The sequence below is a fragment of the Macadamia integrifolia genome, chromosome 6 (genome assembly GCF_013358625.1).
Source record: "Macadamia integrifolia cultivar HAES 741 chromosome 6, SCU_Mint_v3, whole genome shotgun sequence".
Taxonomy (NCBI): domain Eukaryota; kingdom Viridiplantae; phylum Streptophyta; class Magnoliopsida; order Proteales; family Proteaceae; genus Macadamia; species Macadamia integrifolia.
The window spans coordinates 28,279,271-28,296,191 of NC_056562.1; the positions used below are offsets into that span (position 1 = coordinate 28,279,271).

General features: G+C 38.2%; 3 protein-coding genes across 7 annotated transcripts; 1 reads left to right on the plus strand and 2 right to left on the minus strand.

Annotated features, from left to right (window-relative positions):
* Positions 1 to 803: 803 nt before the first annotated feature.
* On the minus strand, positions 804 to 7,995 carry LOC122081817. Of its 5 annotated transcripts, none has more exons than XM_042649143.1 (6): positions 7,660 to 7,885; positions 4,347 to 4,616; positions 3,990 to 4,204; positions 2,163 to 2,379; positions 1,568 to 1,826; positions 804 to 1,159 (listed from the first exon to the last, which is right to left on the minus strand). In XM_042649143.1, the coding sequence occupies exons 4-6, from the start codon at positions 2,189 to 2,191 to the stop codon at positions 1,028 to 1,030; spliced, it is 420 nt and encodes a 139-aa protein (XP_042505077.1). In that variant the 5' UTR covers positions 2,192 to 2,379; positions 3,990 to 4,204; positions 4,347 to 4,616; positions 7,660 to 7,885; the 3' UTR covers positions 804 to 1,027. The 5 variants fall into 5 exon arrangements, 3 of the variants coding, with proteins under 3 accessions (XP_042505077.1, XP_042505076.1, XP_042505078.1); XR_006141231.1 differs by lacking the exon at positions 804 to 1,159 and adding an exon at positions 3,019 to 3,112 and having other exon boundaries at positions 1,347 to 1,826; positions 7,660 to 7,888; XM_042649142.1 differs by lacking the exon at positions 4,347 to 4,616 and having other exon boundaries at positions 2,163 to 3,112.
* Positions 6,114 to 7,660, minus strand: LOC122081815. Its single transcript, XM_042649140.1, has one exon. It carries the CDS (start codon positions 7,398 to 7,400, stop codon positions 6,213 to 6,215), a length of 1,188 nt encoding a protein of 395 aa, XP_042505074.1. The 5' UTR covers positions 7,401 to 7,660; the 3' UTR covers positions 6,114 to 6,212.
* Positions 7,960 to 15,873, plus strand: LOC122081816 (tRNA 2'-phosphotransferase 1). Its single transcript, XM_042649141.1, has 8 exons — positions 7,960 to 8,272; positions 8,362 to 8,478; positions 8,689 to 8,836; positions 9,749 to 9,838; positions 11,789 to 11,843; positions 11,967 to 12,089; positions 15,351 to 15,407; positions 15,482 to 15,873. The coding sequence occupies exons 1-8, from the start codon at positions 8,073 to 8,075 to the stop codon at positions 15,604 to 15,606; spliced, it is 915 nt and encodes a 304-aa protein (XP_042505075.1). The 5' UTR covers positions 7,960 to 8,072; the 3' UTR covers positions 15,607 to 15,873.
* The last annotated feature ends 1,048 nt before the right edge of the window (positions 15,874 to 16,921 follow it).

Consider the following 16,921-nt stretch of genomic DNA (forward strand, 5'->3'; position numbering starts at 1 on the left):
TCAAGGTCAGTGTTTTTCAACCCTAACCCGTCCAGAAAGTCAATGTTTAGGCTCATGATGAATTTGGCCATCATAACCAAACTTATACCCCTAGACTCACATGGGATATTAGTTACAAAATTTTCATTTTAGGTTTCACTTCCCTTCCCTTAAACTCCAAGCCTAGAGGAAACTGTTTAATACAACTTTGGATGCCCTTACACTATGTTATAGAGACGCGAGATAGAGTTGGTTGAGCAGCAAGATTCGGAAGGATAGTATCAGATAATACATCTGTCATCGATATGAATGCCGCATTGGCTTTATCTTAGCCTCTACCGTTAACAAACATGAGTGTAGGCCTGGTAAGCTGATCATAAATCCAATCTGTTGCATTCTTTAGGTTGGTCAAGAGTCGAGCAAGAAAATTGTTGGCTGTAAATATCGGATACAAGCAGTGTTTTAAAATGCATAATTGGTGATGGAAGTGGTCAGTGCTGATTTTGATTCGAATCAAATCAGATTGAATCGGTCTGAAAAGCCCTAGGATCAATTTATTCGAGGACCATTCCAACGATTCTGATTTTTATAATCCAAGAATCGAACGTATCAATTGGCTGAAAATCAGGATCGGTGACTGCCAATACTGATCTGACACGGCAATTCCCAAACCAATTTGATGATTCGTGTCCTTGATTAAAGCTATATCTTAATGTATATCTAGCCATGTAAGACTGCGCACATTTGCCTCTCCTAGACCCTACAATAATGGGAGCCTTGTGCACTAGGTTGCTCTTTGAATAGAAGAATTTCACAAAATTTAATGATCAATAAAAGAGCTCCATAATTGGGTTGAATCTGGTTTACAATAGCATCAGAAGGAATCCTTGAAGTATGCATATTTACACTTGATCCTCCCTGGCTTGAAATGTTCTAGAACTTCTTGTGATGCTGGAGTTCCTTGGACATTATCGAGTGCTGCAATGAGAATGTGCCATTCATGGAAATTTTCTGGCTGAAATCTGATTTGTACATCGAAACCTATCAATTAAAAATCATACTTTGTTCTTCCACGCTTCAAGAAAAGGCACAATATGTCTGAAATGTTAGAATCAGAGGCATTGAGGAAGTTCCAAGCCTCCAACATCAACCGCTTCCTTGATCCCTTGAAATAAACCACCTGTTTTAGACCAAATAAAACCAAACCAGAAACAAACTGTGAAGAAATTCTATTCACATTCAATGAAGAGCATACCCAGTGCACGAGACTCCCACCACTGCAAGGTCTAGGGATGGTCATAATGCATGCAACCTTACCCTTGATTTGTGGAGAGGCTTATTTACAGATTTGCACTTGCGACCACTAGATCAAAATGGAGCAATCTTACCATTGTGCTGAGGCCCACCAACCAGGTACTAGGTACAATAAACTGGGGGAAAAGTATCCTACATACGGCCCATTGAACAATAGGTCCCTAGGACGCAACCACCCTGTAACCCCAAGTGGCAACTTAACAATAAAGCTTCCTGATAATTGGCAGCTAAGAACTGTCAACTATAGCACATGCAAAACTTAATCCCACTTTACCTTTACATCTAAGGGCATGCCATGAAATTGCCCTGCACCCTCAGGTGGTGTCCAATTGTACAAGGCACAAGGTAGAAATAGCACCGATGCTCCATGAATCTCATCCATAAAGGCTTGTTGTCTGGTAAACCTCTTTGAATCAAATGAAGGATGGGACTTTACAACCCAAGCCAGAGCTAACTGGTCTCCTAGCATTCGGGAAGCTTTCATGAATTTGGAACTGTAAATTTCCAGCACTTTTTGTAGAAAGAGCTTTGCCCTGCAGATAATGAATTAAGCACTTAGAAAGGCTAGTGTTTGTTTAGAAGTGAAGAAAAAGTTTTGAACTCTAAAGTGTGGAAAGAAAGCATCTTTAAATGGGGTTTTGGTTGGATACAAAATTACATTCAGGTATCACTTCAAAATCAAAGGGGAAAAGGATTGTCGAGTGAATTTTTTGAAACTAGTGGAGGCATGACATTCCAGGTTCTTTTTTCTTGTTTTCCAATCTAACACTATGAGAGATGCTGTTCCACTGAAACTCAATACCATTTTCACTCCCTTCACCTCTAACCAAAGACACCTGAGAATGACAAATGGGATTCAAGTCACTGACCTTAGAATTCCATCAGTTGTGCCCCTCATTGCAATAAATCCTGAATTTAAGGGTTGATTTTTGTTATTCTGAAAAGTTAGAGCCAAAAAAAATATGGATATTTCTGAAACATTGGTCCAAGATCATCAACCACTGCCACATCAGAATCTGTAAAGATATAATGATTAACATGGTCCACTCTCTCTGAATACTCCTTAAGCCTTCTTTCTACATAAGCCTGTACAGATGAACATACGACCAGTTATAAAAGTAATGTGACTAATATGGTTCCCATAGACTAGTACTGAGATTAAAGTTGCAGCAACAATGGGTAATTCCTTAACCGATATTTCAAGATAATCCTAAGGTGCTCAACAACCACAGAAATCATCACCAAGCAAGAAAATATGAAGCATCAGGTAATTGCCTTCTAGCCCATTTAAATTGTGAAATGCATGCAAACCGACAACAAAAGGAAATGAGTTCCATGATAAATAATCTTCTATCCCACGACTAGGACAGCTTGCAGAGCCCTATATAAATAATCTTCTAACAAAAGAAAACTAATAGATTGGGCCCAGGTCACTACACACTCCCCTATACATCCAACCATTGGGGCCCACAAAAAAATTCAAAACTAAACTACTTCTAACTTAAAACTTATCTATAGTTTGGGCCCAGGGTACTACAATACTCCCAATTAACAAAATACAAATCTAAGGCCCTATTTTAAGATTAAACCACATCAAAACACATCGGATTTTGCTTCTGCATTATACAAACTGAAATAAAAATGTAAACTTATACATCAAGGCATGCACTCTTATAATATACGATTTGATTCGTTGAAGCATCAATTTGTCTCTCGAATATTCACCTTGAATTGGAAATACAGTGACACTGTTTTTTCCCACTGAAAGTTCAAAAGCAGGATCAGTGAGAATGATTACATTGCTCTGGGGCATAGAAACCTGCAAACATTACAAGTTCAAAATCTGCATTTGGTTATATAAGTAGGATCATCACATGGATAGGCATATTATAATTTACATTATTTCCAAAATAAAAGCAAGTTTTATCTATTTGCAATCAACTCAGTAGAAAATTAGTACTTGCTAGAAAGATTATTTATATGTTTAGCAGATAGTTTTTCAGTTTCAAACTCAACTCAACTCAGCCTTATCCTAAATAAATGGGGTAGGCTACATGGATCCTTTTTCTCCAATCAACTCTATTCAAAGCCATATTTTTTTCAGGTAAGACCTCAAAGATAGTTGAACTCATGACCTCTTAATTGTTTGTGTACTTGACAACTGAGCTAAACCCTTGGGGTAAAGCCATACTCGTTACTAGTTCTAAGCTATGCATGTCTTTCCTCACAACTTCTCCTATAGTCATATTAAGCCTACCCCTAGCTCTTTTAGCTCCTTCAATCTGAATCAAATCATCATTCCATATTGAAGCATTCAAAGGCCTCCATTGCACATGTCCATGCCATCTCAAACGACTTTCTCACAACTTATTATGTATCGGAGCTACTCCTAAATTAGTTCTAATTTGTTCATTCCTTAGTTTATCTTTTCTAGTTTTATCACTCATCCATCTCAACATCCTCATTTCAGCTACACTAATTTTGTTTATCCACCCCAAAAGAACTGTAATTTATCTCATTATCTGCAAACTATGATAAATTCATTCTGTTAAAACTTGCCGAAGATAACTTGTAAACATATCAAAAATAGTTCTCATCTGAGTTTCAAAGCACTAGGAATTAAAGTATAATGTGCATGAGCGTAGCTCTGTTTCTCTATTTGTGTAGAACCGTTCATTTATCATAAGCTGCCATACCTGAATGAAGTTAATGAAGGCATGCAGAATAGCCATTGACCTCTTTGCTTTACCATATGAAGCGTTCCCGACAGTAACCAAGTTTGATGACTTATCATCATAAGAATGGGAAGAGATGTTGGGGACAGCTAACACAGAAACAAAAGAAACAGTGTCTCCAAAAGTGGCAAAATGAGATGGGGATGACAAGTGGGTCTTGTGCAAAGCTTTGAGACCTATGATAAAAAGAAAATATTAGATATACCAAGAAATATATAGGGTCATAAAACAAATAATTGCAGCAAAAAGAATAGGATTACCATGTAGATGGATTATTGTAAAGATTTAAAGAAATATACACATGGAATTAACAGTCACCTTGACACTGCAAGCAGTTAGGTAAACCTTAACCAGCAGCACGCCCCAAAACCAGATGATCAAATTTCTTATCATGTTTTTTGGGGAGATCTTCAACCTTGACAGTATGGTGCATTTATTGTGGAAGGCGACGCCATCCACAATAAATTTTCATACCTAACAAGCTCTCCACAACTCTGCAACCTCAGCAAGCATCAGCAGGTCCAAAGGGCAGGAGCATGCCAGCAGGATCCCACTCTAAATGTACCACACTGTCATGTTCAACCTTGGCTAGACAAATCACTACTCACTAATCAGAAGAAAATTCATGGACAAACTCAAACGAAAATCCACAACTATGGCGTCCTAATCATATTTAAGGATTTAAGCATCAGTATTGGGTATCGTACCTGAGGGGTGATTTTAAGAGATGTATCGTATCTTATCGTGTCAGAGAGACACAAGATACGTAAAGATGTGTATGGATGTGCTTATGATACATATAAAATACAGTTTTGAAGCATAAACCACCTTATTATACAAGATGAAAATATATCAGCTTGATGCAAGGATTTGAGTATGAGAGAGAGAGAGAATAAAACACTACCACTTTTTTGCCCAAATCTATTTCAATCCATGATTGAGCAATATAAATCCCCAAACTTGTTGAAATGGTAAAGATTTGGGATTTTTTAATGTCATCTGATTTCCCCCAAACTCATATCAAAGAGTAAAACAAATTTCCAAGGTCTTTGGATGCTCTTGGTTTCATGTCTCACTCAAACTTTCTGTTTTGCGGGTGAAAGGAGGCATATCAAGTGTATCTAACTTGTATTGATTCGTATCTGACCATATTGAACTGTATTGGACTGAATGGACCTGTATAAGTTCATAGAAATTGTTTTAAAAAACAAGTATCTTATCAGGAAGTATCGTATTGATATCTACAGATGCAGCTACGTATCAGCTGATATGATAGTATGATGCACACTGATACTTAAAACCATGGTCATATGTATTCATTATTTTCAATGCTTTCATAAGGTTTTTATCTCATCCCAAGCCATCAATTAGAAGGGAAGTTATGTTAAGCAAAGAAATCTTATCTAGTCATGTCTACCACTAAATAAATCCACTATACCAACAACCACAACAACAACATCCAAAACCTTATCCCAACTTAATGTGGTCGGCTACATGGAGATTCTAAGCAAGGACGAGTACAAGGATCCATGCAAAAAAATTGACAGGTAATGGCTAATTATAATACGTGCCGGTAGTCAACCTGACTCACCATTACAAATTAGACACAAACTTATAACAACAGACTATAATAAGGTATTGGCTGTCTACCTGACGTACCATATAGATCGGTCCAGCCAAACCACTAGTTTATGAAAGATGAGCCACTAGTGGTTACCTTAAGAGAGTCATAGGTAAATTTGCTATACCAATTGGATATTAATTCTAAAATGCCGTTCTAGGAAAGCATAAGGAACAATAAACAAGACAATAAAATGGTTCTAAAAATCCTAGACTGTCTTACAATAGAGTACTAAATGAATAAGAACTACCTCATTTTCCTTGTGCACTAAATGAGAGATTTAGGCTCACCAAGGAACTAAGATTTGCAGTTTTAAGTTGTTCTGCAGAAAAGTTGTTATCAAAGGGAAAAAATTTGGCTGCTGCCTGGGGTTGCAGCTAACAGCCAAGGGAATGGAATCCCATTGTAAGTTTCGTTCTTACCAAAGACACTAAGAAATCATTGCTTCTCATTGCACTGGCATATGGGGGAAAAAAGAAAAAGTTGTCATTGCATAGTTATCTTCTTGCAAATAAGAATATGATAGAAACTTGACCATGTTACAAGATCAATGAGAGATGAAATCATTTAAAAGAATTGGATGCAGAATCATCGTCATTGGAGTCCAGTTTCCACCAAGGCTTAGACTTCTCCTTTATCTTAGAGTTATCTTTATCGGACAGAAGGTTATCTTCATCAAACAGAATATCTTCATTGTCCACATCCTCACTCTCAACTTCAGAGTCGTCAAGCTTAACCACCTTTTTCACCTTTTTCTCCAATTCAGGCCTATAAGTCCATTCAAGTCTCTTCAAGACCTCATGGTCCTTCCAACGTCCTACAACAGATACAGCCTCCTTTTTTGCCTTCCCCAAGATTACTTCCTTCCATGAAAACCCTGAATCGGCGCATCTTTTAAGATTCCCATCATCATTATCACCAATGACTACAGTCTTAAGACACCTAAGTCTCGCTTCCCTCAGAACATCGACGAAATCAGAATCATCTGATACAAGGACTAAACATTCAAACAACTTGTGATCCATCATGTCCACTATATGATTTCTCAATGCATTATCTGCTGCTTGGGGCTTATTTGACACAGCCTGAACCCAAAAACCTGCCCTCTTCAATTCGTCTGCAAGACCATAACCAACCTTTGGGGTTAAAACATCCCTAGCAGAATTCTTATACTTCTCCATCTTCATCGAAAACTTAGCTACCAATTGCACCCTCCTTTTCCCTCTCGCCGACTCCAACCGATTCAACCGCTTTGTCTGTTCCCGTTCATGAATTTGCTTAAAGTGATTAACGAGTTTTTCATTAGCATAGAATTTCCTCCCGCAAACTCGACATTTATAAGGTTCAGCTGGTTTAACCAACACTCTTTTCTCTAATTGATCCAGTGCCTTCCTCTCTTTCCTTTGTTCTCTAACAACAGGAGGGACATAGCTAAAAGCATGGTGATTGGCGTAGGCCACCATAGATCGAACAACACCAAATGCAGAAGCGGCAATCTTCAGTTTAACAGCGGCATCATACGGAGGCAATGTGTTGGGCGGCTTATTGTCCAAGTCCCAGAAAATGGCAACATTGTTTCCCGCCTTTTTCGGCGCCAACGAAGAGGAAGAATAAACAGAGGCAGGATACCCAAAACCCAATGAGGATCCACAATGAAAAAATCTAGTCGAGGCAATAACTGGAATCTGACTATGCGAACTTACAGGGACTATTGCAGAGAAAAGGATACGGAATCTGATAAACCCAACCATACCCAGATTCTTCTTCCCCTTCCCCTCTTTCTCAAATTAATGAGATGCAGAAGAAATGAATGGAGAAACTATAATTTTGAAGAGTTAAAAACGAGAATTCATGATTCACCACGTTCATAGCTACTGCTACTTGCTCGGCGGGTGATTTACATTCACCAACGAGAGATTCAGAATCAAAATTTGAGAGAAGGAAAAAGGAATGTGTTCTTCTAAATTAGAGAAGCAAGGAGAACGAAATGAGAAGTATTAGTTGGCTGACCTTTAAAGCATGGAACAATGGTGGTGGTGCGGCTGATCAGAGCTGATCTCAGGGACGATTGAGGAATGAACAGTGAACACTTCCCCTTCTTCCCTATGTGGAAAATTTACGAAGTGGCTTCATCGAAGCCCATGATTTTCATTGGAAAATTCTCCAAAACCGAGGCCAAAACCAGAGGAATCTTTACCTTGAAACCCAAACTAACGAAGGGGGCTACGGAAAACAAGGGAAAGCTTCTTCTTCAGTCTGTTATACTGGTTGGCGGTGTACGGATGATGGAGGTCGATCTCTCTCTCCTATCTCGGGCCCATCAATTGGGCGGCTAGGATCTATTTTAACGAGCACGGACGCCACATGTAGGGCAACACATAAGTCCGTAGCATAGTATCATCACCGTCATCGTCATCATACCGATGAGCGCTTCATGCCCTTTATCAATGTGGTCTTCTGCAAGCAACAGGCTTCGGATTCTACGATCGCGCGCTTCCCTCTCTCCTATAACCGTTACCACTACAACTACTGCTTCGTTGCTCTTTACTGGTTCTACTGCAACAGCTTTAATGGAGAAGACTAATAATGCTTCCTTCTCTGCTTCTGCCCTACCCAGGAGGAGGTACTTCTTATATTTGTCTTTGTTTCTTTCTTGATCTTCTTGATGGAGCTCTTAGATTAATTTTCAATTCTTGCACTTCTTACTTGCAGTGGTGGTGGTGGTGGTAGTGGAAGAGGTAGGGGCTTGGAAAGGAGAGAAGATCGCCAAGGACACAGAGGCGGAGGAGGGCCTGGTAAAGATAGAATCGACGCTCTTGGGAGACTCCTGTGAGCACAATGTCATTCTTTATGTTCATGTTTTTGGAGTTTGTATTATCGATTATGAGTTTGATTGAAGCTTAACATTTGACTGCATACGTTGCTCTCTTTGGAGGACTCCAATTCTTTTTCTAGAATACGGAATTTGGTGTAATTTCGAAATTATTTAGCTGAAGCTCCCAACTAGTTTCATTTTCTCTTTTCGTTTTTTGCTTTCAGAACCCGCGTTTTGCGCCATATGGCTTCGGAGTTGAACTTGAATATCCGGAGTGATGGGTATGTGAAGGTGAATGATGTCTTGAATTTGAATATGAAAACGTTTGCTGGGATTCCATTAAGTTCACACACGGTTGATGATATTCGGGAGGTTGGTTCTGTACTTTCTTATCTATTTTCTTTCTCATCTAATTCATCTACGCCTATTTTAGTATCTTCAATGATAAGATTCCGTCCTTGAATTTTTCTATATTTTGTACTAGGTCTCAGTTATTGGTGATATATAGATTTCCACTTTGGACCTTCTTAATGCCCTCTGTTATATTGGATCTTAAATGATCGATTCACTGTGTTGTCCATTTATTTGTAGTTGCGGAGAGCCAAAAAGGATGACAGAAGATAACTATGACTGGAAAACTATGTCTGGAAAACCATGTAGATAGGAGAGGAATGTCCTGCAAATTCTTACCTGTGCCTACCTTTATCTGTGAAATTAAATTCTTCCAGAAGACCATTATAAGGCTGGTTAATGGAAGACTAATGATTGAGGTAGATTGATCATGGGTTGGCTGCTTAGAGTTCAATGTTGGGATGGATCCTGTACTTCTGTAGAGTTTAAGCTCCACAAATATGGTCGGTACTTTTATTTCCCTTTAGATTGGAAGAATTTGAAAGTGGGTGTAAAACAGAAATTCGTGTTATTTGGTCAAAATCTATAAAATCCAGTGACTATTAGGGCATTCTTTGCAGTTTGGACTCCAAGGAGAAGTTGATATGCAAGCAATTAGGTATGCCAGAAAATGAGGGTTCCAACTTGAAATTTAGTTCATGTTTAAGAACTTATGGTAGTGCCTTTTGCTTCTTAAAAAAAAAAAAAATAATTCTAGGATCTGGTGCTGTGCTGTATACCACAGCCTAATTTTTTTGTTAATTTATGTTGTTTTGTTGGCCAAGTGCACTTAAATGCTAGTGCTTATTTCAGGATTATTTGTCTTACATAAATCCATTGAACAGAAATAACTTATATACCCTAATTTATTCTTCTTTAACCCATTCCTTTCAGGCAGTCAGGAAAGATAACAAGCAGCGGTTTAGTCTCATGGAAGAAAATGGGGAGCTGTTTATCCGTGCAAACCAAGGGCACACAATAGAGGTGATCTTTCCCTTATTATAACATATAATATATAATTTGAAGGAAGTGGGACATAAATAGCCTTTGAATATGTTTCAAATATCTGCAGTAAAGTGTAAATTGTCTATGAAGTTCTGTTACATGCGAGGATTTAACGCCTGGAGTTTGGTTTTGTCCACTGCCGATCCTGATCCAAGCGCAAGTCAATTTGGTGGAGTTTTGTCCAGGATTAGCTGAATTTAGACGTGGGTAAATAGGGGTATAACACTCTCCTGTATTGCATAAAACTCAGTGGGACTGGCCAAACCTCTTATGACTTAGCCAATACAGCCCATTTGATCCCAATTCCTAAATCTATGTTTTCAGGAATTCGCTCGTGAAGGATATTCTTTAATCAAGTAAAATAGAGTTTTTTTTTTTTGGTAGAGTAAATTAGAGTTAGTTTCATAATCACCATTGGATTCATATGCACTGTCTGTTTCAAAAAGAATCCACTTCTAATGCTTTCAAATAGGTTCCTTTTTTGGTGGATCATCATAGGGAGCCAAAAAGTGGATGTGTTGAAAAGATGATTGGTATGTATTCTTGGTTAGTAGTAGAATGGGTTCAATCAATGGCTATTCTGGTTGTTGAAAATCAGTAGTGACATACGCACAGACATTTGATGGTTGGTGGTTCCGTTTCCTTGTGACTAGGTTGTCATTTTCAGAGGACATTATTAGAGCAGATAGAATAGAAAACTGTGATGAAAGAATGCTAGCTATCCTTACGTGCATATATGTTTTTATATTGATTACAAGTTTGCAACTTTGCAAGAGAACCCTCTTTGGAAAATCTGCATGTTTTTTGGAAAAATTGCTGTCCGGTTTTCCCCCTCTTTCTGTAGACAAGTTATCTTGCCACATTCTTCAGGTAAAGCATAGATATCTTGCCACATTCTTCAGGTAAAGCATAGAGCTAATTTGTTTGAATTCAGATGGTTATTTCACTCCAAAATACGTGCTTATCCCCACCCCCACCCCCACCCCCACCCCCTCCCCCTCTTTTTTTTCCCTGTATGTGTTGTGGAGTAAGATGTTATATTATATATTAAAATAATGGTATCTATGCCATATGTCAAGGCAGGCCTGAAGTACAATGCGGCTGTAATTTTATCTCTCCTACATACCCTACTAGAATTTTTAGTAATGTCGTCATCTGCAGTGTTGCATGTGCTACCCAATAGTATCAATTTATATAGTGTAGCATGATTCCCTTGGCCACATCAAAAGTTTCGTGCTTAGGCCAATACTTCATTGATGATGCAGCAACTTAACAGTGTAGCTCTCAAGTTTGTGCAGTTACCCTGAGCTTATGTCCTGAATTTATATCAAAAGGAAAGAAAAGAACATTTGTGATTTTCGGGATAAACTTTATTAAACCCATTAATACCACTGGTATTTTCTTGCTATGCTGTATCTCTGTACTGTGACCTAGATAAATTATGATTATGGCTGATTGGGATTTCCCGGACACTTCAAAGTATCCTATTTCAAATATCCTAAAGATAGAATTCCCCTAATTTAAATCCTTATTATTAGTACACAAGCAATGTGCAAATGGTGTCTATCATTCAGCAATTTGCACTGTAATATATGGTGCTCTTTGTCTCTTATATTATTTGTTTTGCTCTTTAATAACGACACTATAAGTTGAGTACACAAGCAAAGCATACAGTGTCTATCATTCAGCAATTTGCATTGTAATATATGGTGCTCTTTGTCTAGTATATTATTTGTTTTGCTCTTTAATAACGACACTATCAGTTGAGTAGTTTTGTTTCAGTATGTGCTCGTTCAAGATTTGTTGTTTTTTGCATTATTATCTGATTCATGTATTGTCTTCTTAAATAGATTCATCTTGTATTAAACCTTCTGCCTTGACAATTAGCATTTATGTTTCAATCCATATGGGATTGTGTGTCCTTTGCAGACTATTGAATCTGAAAGCTTATTAAAGCCAATTCTTTCAGCTCAAGAGGTTCCAGGTAAAAAAAAAAAATCTCTTTAAGTGCAGAAGAGCTGAACTCTAAAACGTTGATTTCTGTAAATCTCTGTATCATTATCTGAACTGTTGATACTATGACAGCTCTTTTTGTTTTGATGAGCAGTTTGCGTACATGGTACCTATAAGAAGAATCTGGAATCAATTTTGCAGTCTGGTCTTAAACATATGACAAGGTTGCACGTTCATTTCTCAAGTGGTTTGCCAATGGATGGGGATGTGATAAGTGGTATGAAATTGCAGTGGATCTCTTTAACATGGTTATATCATATAATTTTTCTATTTGTAAATTTTTTCTAATGTCATCCCTTGCAACTTCACTTATAGTCTGTTTGTTTCAATGTAGAATGCCTAGAGGTAAAATAAAGCAGGAGAAATATTTTAGTTTCCTTATATATAGTCTTTGGTCATAAAATATTGGGCTCCTCTGTGATAAAAAATTGCATTGCATTTGTTTTTCTGGGTCAAAACTATCCATTTCAAATTGAAACAAAGAACACAATGTGATACAACCTGGAAGAAACGCAACCCTATAAACTGGCTTTTACAAGGTGAGCCCACATCAATTTGCTTGTGAAACCGATACAGGATTAGCCCCCCATATGACTGATATGGGATTGTAACAAACCACCACGCTTCCGAACCCAACATCCATGATGGCCCACTCTAGATTAGGTAGCCCTTTCCAAGCGACTTTCACTCTACTCTAGGAATTTTGCATAGCGGCAATTAGCCCTTTTCTAGCGGTTCTCACTCTGGCACAAGGTTGCCCCTTCTGCTCATGGGTTGGACCGAGGATTGGCTGCTCTAATATCACTGATACGGGATTGGAAGAACTCAACACCATAAACCAGCTTACAAGGTGAGGGAACCCAAGCCCATATCAGCCCACATCAATTTCCATGTTAAACCAATGTGGGATCAGCCCCCTCATATGACTGATATGGGATCATTACACAATGATGCAGATTTATTGTTGACCGGCTTGAACCCGTTTGGAACCCATACTGAGAACCGGGTCCAATTTTTGGTCTTTGGTTTAATAGGATATTTTAGGATTTCATTTATTTCTATTTTGGGAATAACATGCAACCTTTTATTTTATTTGGCTAGTTTAAGTAGGAGATAGCTGCATAGGATTTAATTTCCTTAAAAATTTTGTTTCCGAATTAGAATTGGTTTCTTTTCCAATTGGATTTCTTCTTTTATTTATATGCATGTACCTTATTATTGGGATTTTGATTTGAAGAATGAATTGAGTTTTTGTTTTAGTTGAAGCATGGTGATCTAGGGCAGCTTGGCTATCGTCCCTTTTCTTCCCCCTTTTTCCCAGCGATCTGGTTCCCCTTCTTTCCTATAACTTTTATTCTCTACAGTGACAATTATAACCTCTTTCCGGAAGGTATGCCGGACATCGTACCTGCCCTCTTCTCTTCTTTCATTCTTCTTCTTCTTCTTTTGTTTTTTTCTCCTATCCCTTGATTTTGGCACACAAACAGTCCCTCATGGTTGTGGACTGTTCTCTCTCATCTCCTCTTATTTCCTTATATTCTGGGCATAAGATTTTCCCCCTAGTGAGACCTGAACCCTTGGTTCCTAACCTCCAAATACCCCTAATTTCCTGTAAATAGATCTGGTCCTGCAACTACCTCTTGGCACCCATTGTAAATCTTGATTTGATCTCTTCCCCTTCAATTTAGGGTGTTGTTGATATACATTTTTGTTGCCCCTTACTTTAACAGTTCGAGCATCTAGGATAAGTAGTTGTAACATGGTCTCAAAGCCGGGGGGTTGAGTATTTGTTCCCTGCGAAGTGCAGTGGGGTCCCTTGACACTTTCTCCCCTCAATGCCACGTTATGGTGTTTCCATGTGAGTGTATGTCACATGCAAGGCCGTGTGTGCACAGGCCTACTCATTTGGGGGTGTTGATATACATTTTGTTGACCTTAACAGCTCGAGCTTTTAGGATAAGCAGTCGTAATAGTTGTTAATGATGTGCAATCAGTAGGTCTCTTCCCTATCTACCTTCCCCTGTAGTTTCAAGCCAATTAGGGTCCCCTCAAGAGAGAGAGAGAGATCCATCACCCACAAGCTTTTCCCTGTCGCTGGTTTATGTGGATGGAGGTTGAAGACAGCCTCACATTTGTAGGTTTTTTAACCCTTATTTCTGCTTCCATTACTACCCCTCCCCTTTATCTCTTTTCTCATTTGTCCTCTATTTTGTGTTTGTTCTAAGTCTGCATTAAACAATAAATCGTAATACCTATTCTGTCTTGTCTCCCTTTTACATACCAAGTTCCCCTCTAATATTCTAGTTAATTACAATCCTTCCACTTCCTCCTTGCTACCTTCGAGATACCAAGTTGTGCATTTGGGTGGGCCATAGCGAGCCCAAACAAGGTTGTCGAACCTCAGGATCGCATCACACAACCTTAGGGGAAAAGAAGCCATGGAAAGAATTACTTTTGGTTTATTTCAATGAAATGAATGAACTGCCTGCTGTTTGGAAATCGGCATTTCTCTAGTACCTACATGTACATGGCATATATGGTCATCACTCATTACCACTGAAATGATAGGCTATTCTTCAGCTCATTGTAAGTTGAAAATTCTACATATTTGGACACCATTTCCACATTTCTGTCGTCAAAGTTATCCTTGATTGTTATTGGACCCTTGCATCAAGGTACTTTTGGCAATGGTCCATCCAGATAGCACCCTACCATTCATTTAGTTTGGATTGGTGAGGGCATACGTCCTTGTCTTTGGAAAGGGGGGTGAATGTTGGGGAATATGATCGAGCTGTCTGGGAAGAAAATAGCCAAATGTATAAGTAAGAGAATTAGACTGTTTACTAGCAAACTGCAGAGATCAGTCTATTTGTATCTATAATACAGAAGTGTGGAACTCTGTCCTTTCATTCTACTTTACGATTTGGTCCTAAATGGTTTATGGATAACCATTCCCTTTTGGAATTTTCTGATAAGAAGGCCTAAAAGAGGGGCCAGGTTATCATTTTCAGATGTTATAGATATCCCTTAGTTTTTGTGTTCTGATGTGGCCATGTAATGCTCCTGGTTTTATAGACTGGTGCTCCTGATTTAGAGCTAAAATGCCACATGCTGGCTTGTCTTGCTTTATTTTGAAGTTTCTGAGGTCAATATTATTATTATTTTTTTTTTAGATGGATACACTATAGAAGGGGGAGAGGGAAGGTAACAGCCAGGAGACTCAAACTTGAGACCTCCTGGTGAGTATGGGCTTTGCATACCACAACCTCACCAACTGCACTACACAGTTTAATTCAGTCATTACAATAGACCTTACCTGCTACTGATGTTGGTATGTTTCAAAATTTCCAATCAATTCTATTAAACCAGCAAATTCTTACGTAAGCTAACCAGGCATCTGAAGTTGTAACGTTGATACTTCTTGTAGCAAAGCATAGCTCGCGGCTCTTTTTAATGCACATGACTCCTCTTCTTCCAGGTATGCGGCGGAATGTTAATGTGTTGATCTTCCTAGATGTCAGAAAGGCCCTGGAGGGTAAGTTTCATGACCATTGTATTGGATTGGACAAAAGGAATGCATCCTTGCTAATGCTTATTATTTTGTTTCAGATGGGATGAAGCTCTATATTTCAGACAACAAGGTGATATTGACTGAAGGCTTTGATGGTGTTGTGCCCATCAAATACTTTGAAAAGATAGAATCATGGCCAGACAGACAACCCATACCTTTTTAAAATTTTATCTGAATGAATTTTTTTTAGCGGATCCTGTCTAAATCATGTACATATTTGTATTTTCCTTTTTTCCAATCTCAGCTAACTGAGAAAGAAGTTTTGGATTTGGTGGCTAGTGCAACAACAACTGGACCATCGCCCCCTACATCATAAAGTTTATTCTGTCAACAATTTTGCTCTTCCAAATTTCCATTCTAATAATTTAGCTCTGTATTCCATACTCCATTAAGGATTTTAACAGGATTCAATAGGCTACTTGATTGTTCATTTTCCTTTGTTTCTCTTCTTTAAACAATGCAAATTTGTGCACATGCCTTCTAAAGTTAAAAGTGTAGACGTGCCAATACCCCCGGCCATGTTGGCTCCAACCCCCTCAATCAAACCAAGATCAGAGCATTGACTAATGAAAATTCAATACAAGTGTAGATGTATTCAATTATCTTAATGAAAAATTTCTCTTTGCTAATCAAAAAAAGAAGAAGGTCAGGGCATTGACTAGTAGATTTTCTTGGTATAATTAAAGTTTCTTCCTCAAGATGCTGTTTCTTCTTTAAAATGAAAGGGTTGTTACTTTATTTGCTACTAGTCTGTGGAACAAGAGTTGCAACCCAACTTCAAAACCTTTAATAGTTGATGGATAAAGTTATGAATTATTTATTTATTTTTCCTTTTTCCCAGCCCTTGTTGCAAGTTTTTTGGTTCAAGAATATAATAATATTTGTATAATCAATGAGAAAACCCCTCCACGATATGAAATGAAGACCTTTTGTCCTATCAGTTTCAAAAAAAGTTCTCCTTTCCCATTTATTTTGTTTGTACAAATTTTTAGTTTTAATAAAGTTGCACTCGAAGGTCGCCATTTGGCCCAGGCTGGAATGAAATTCGAGTATTCGAACTCCAATGTCTTGAAGTTGCCATCAAGGTTTAATTGCTGTCAAAGGACCCTTTTTGCTTTCTTCTTACAAAATCTGAGAACCAATCCTCTAACAGTAATATTTGATTAAATTTGCATTCTTCAAATGATAATCCCCTAACCCCAAGGGGTATCCGAGTTGAGAAGGAACCTCTTCAGGAAACGTGTGATTTTGAGTTCGACTCTTTTTACTTTCTTGGTGTCACTTACACGGGGTGTTTAACTATATTTTGCTTTCCATTGGTGATCATCCACTCTCCCACAAATGGTAGTTTTGATCCTAACATTAATGAGGCGAGATGGCTCTTCTTATTTTGTTTAACAATTTCATTTGTATAGGTTATTACGGATCATGTTTATACACTAAAAGAGGAAGAGATCCAGGGACTTAAACATAGGCAT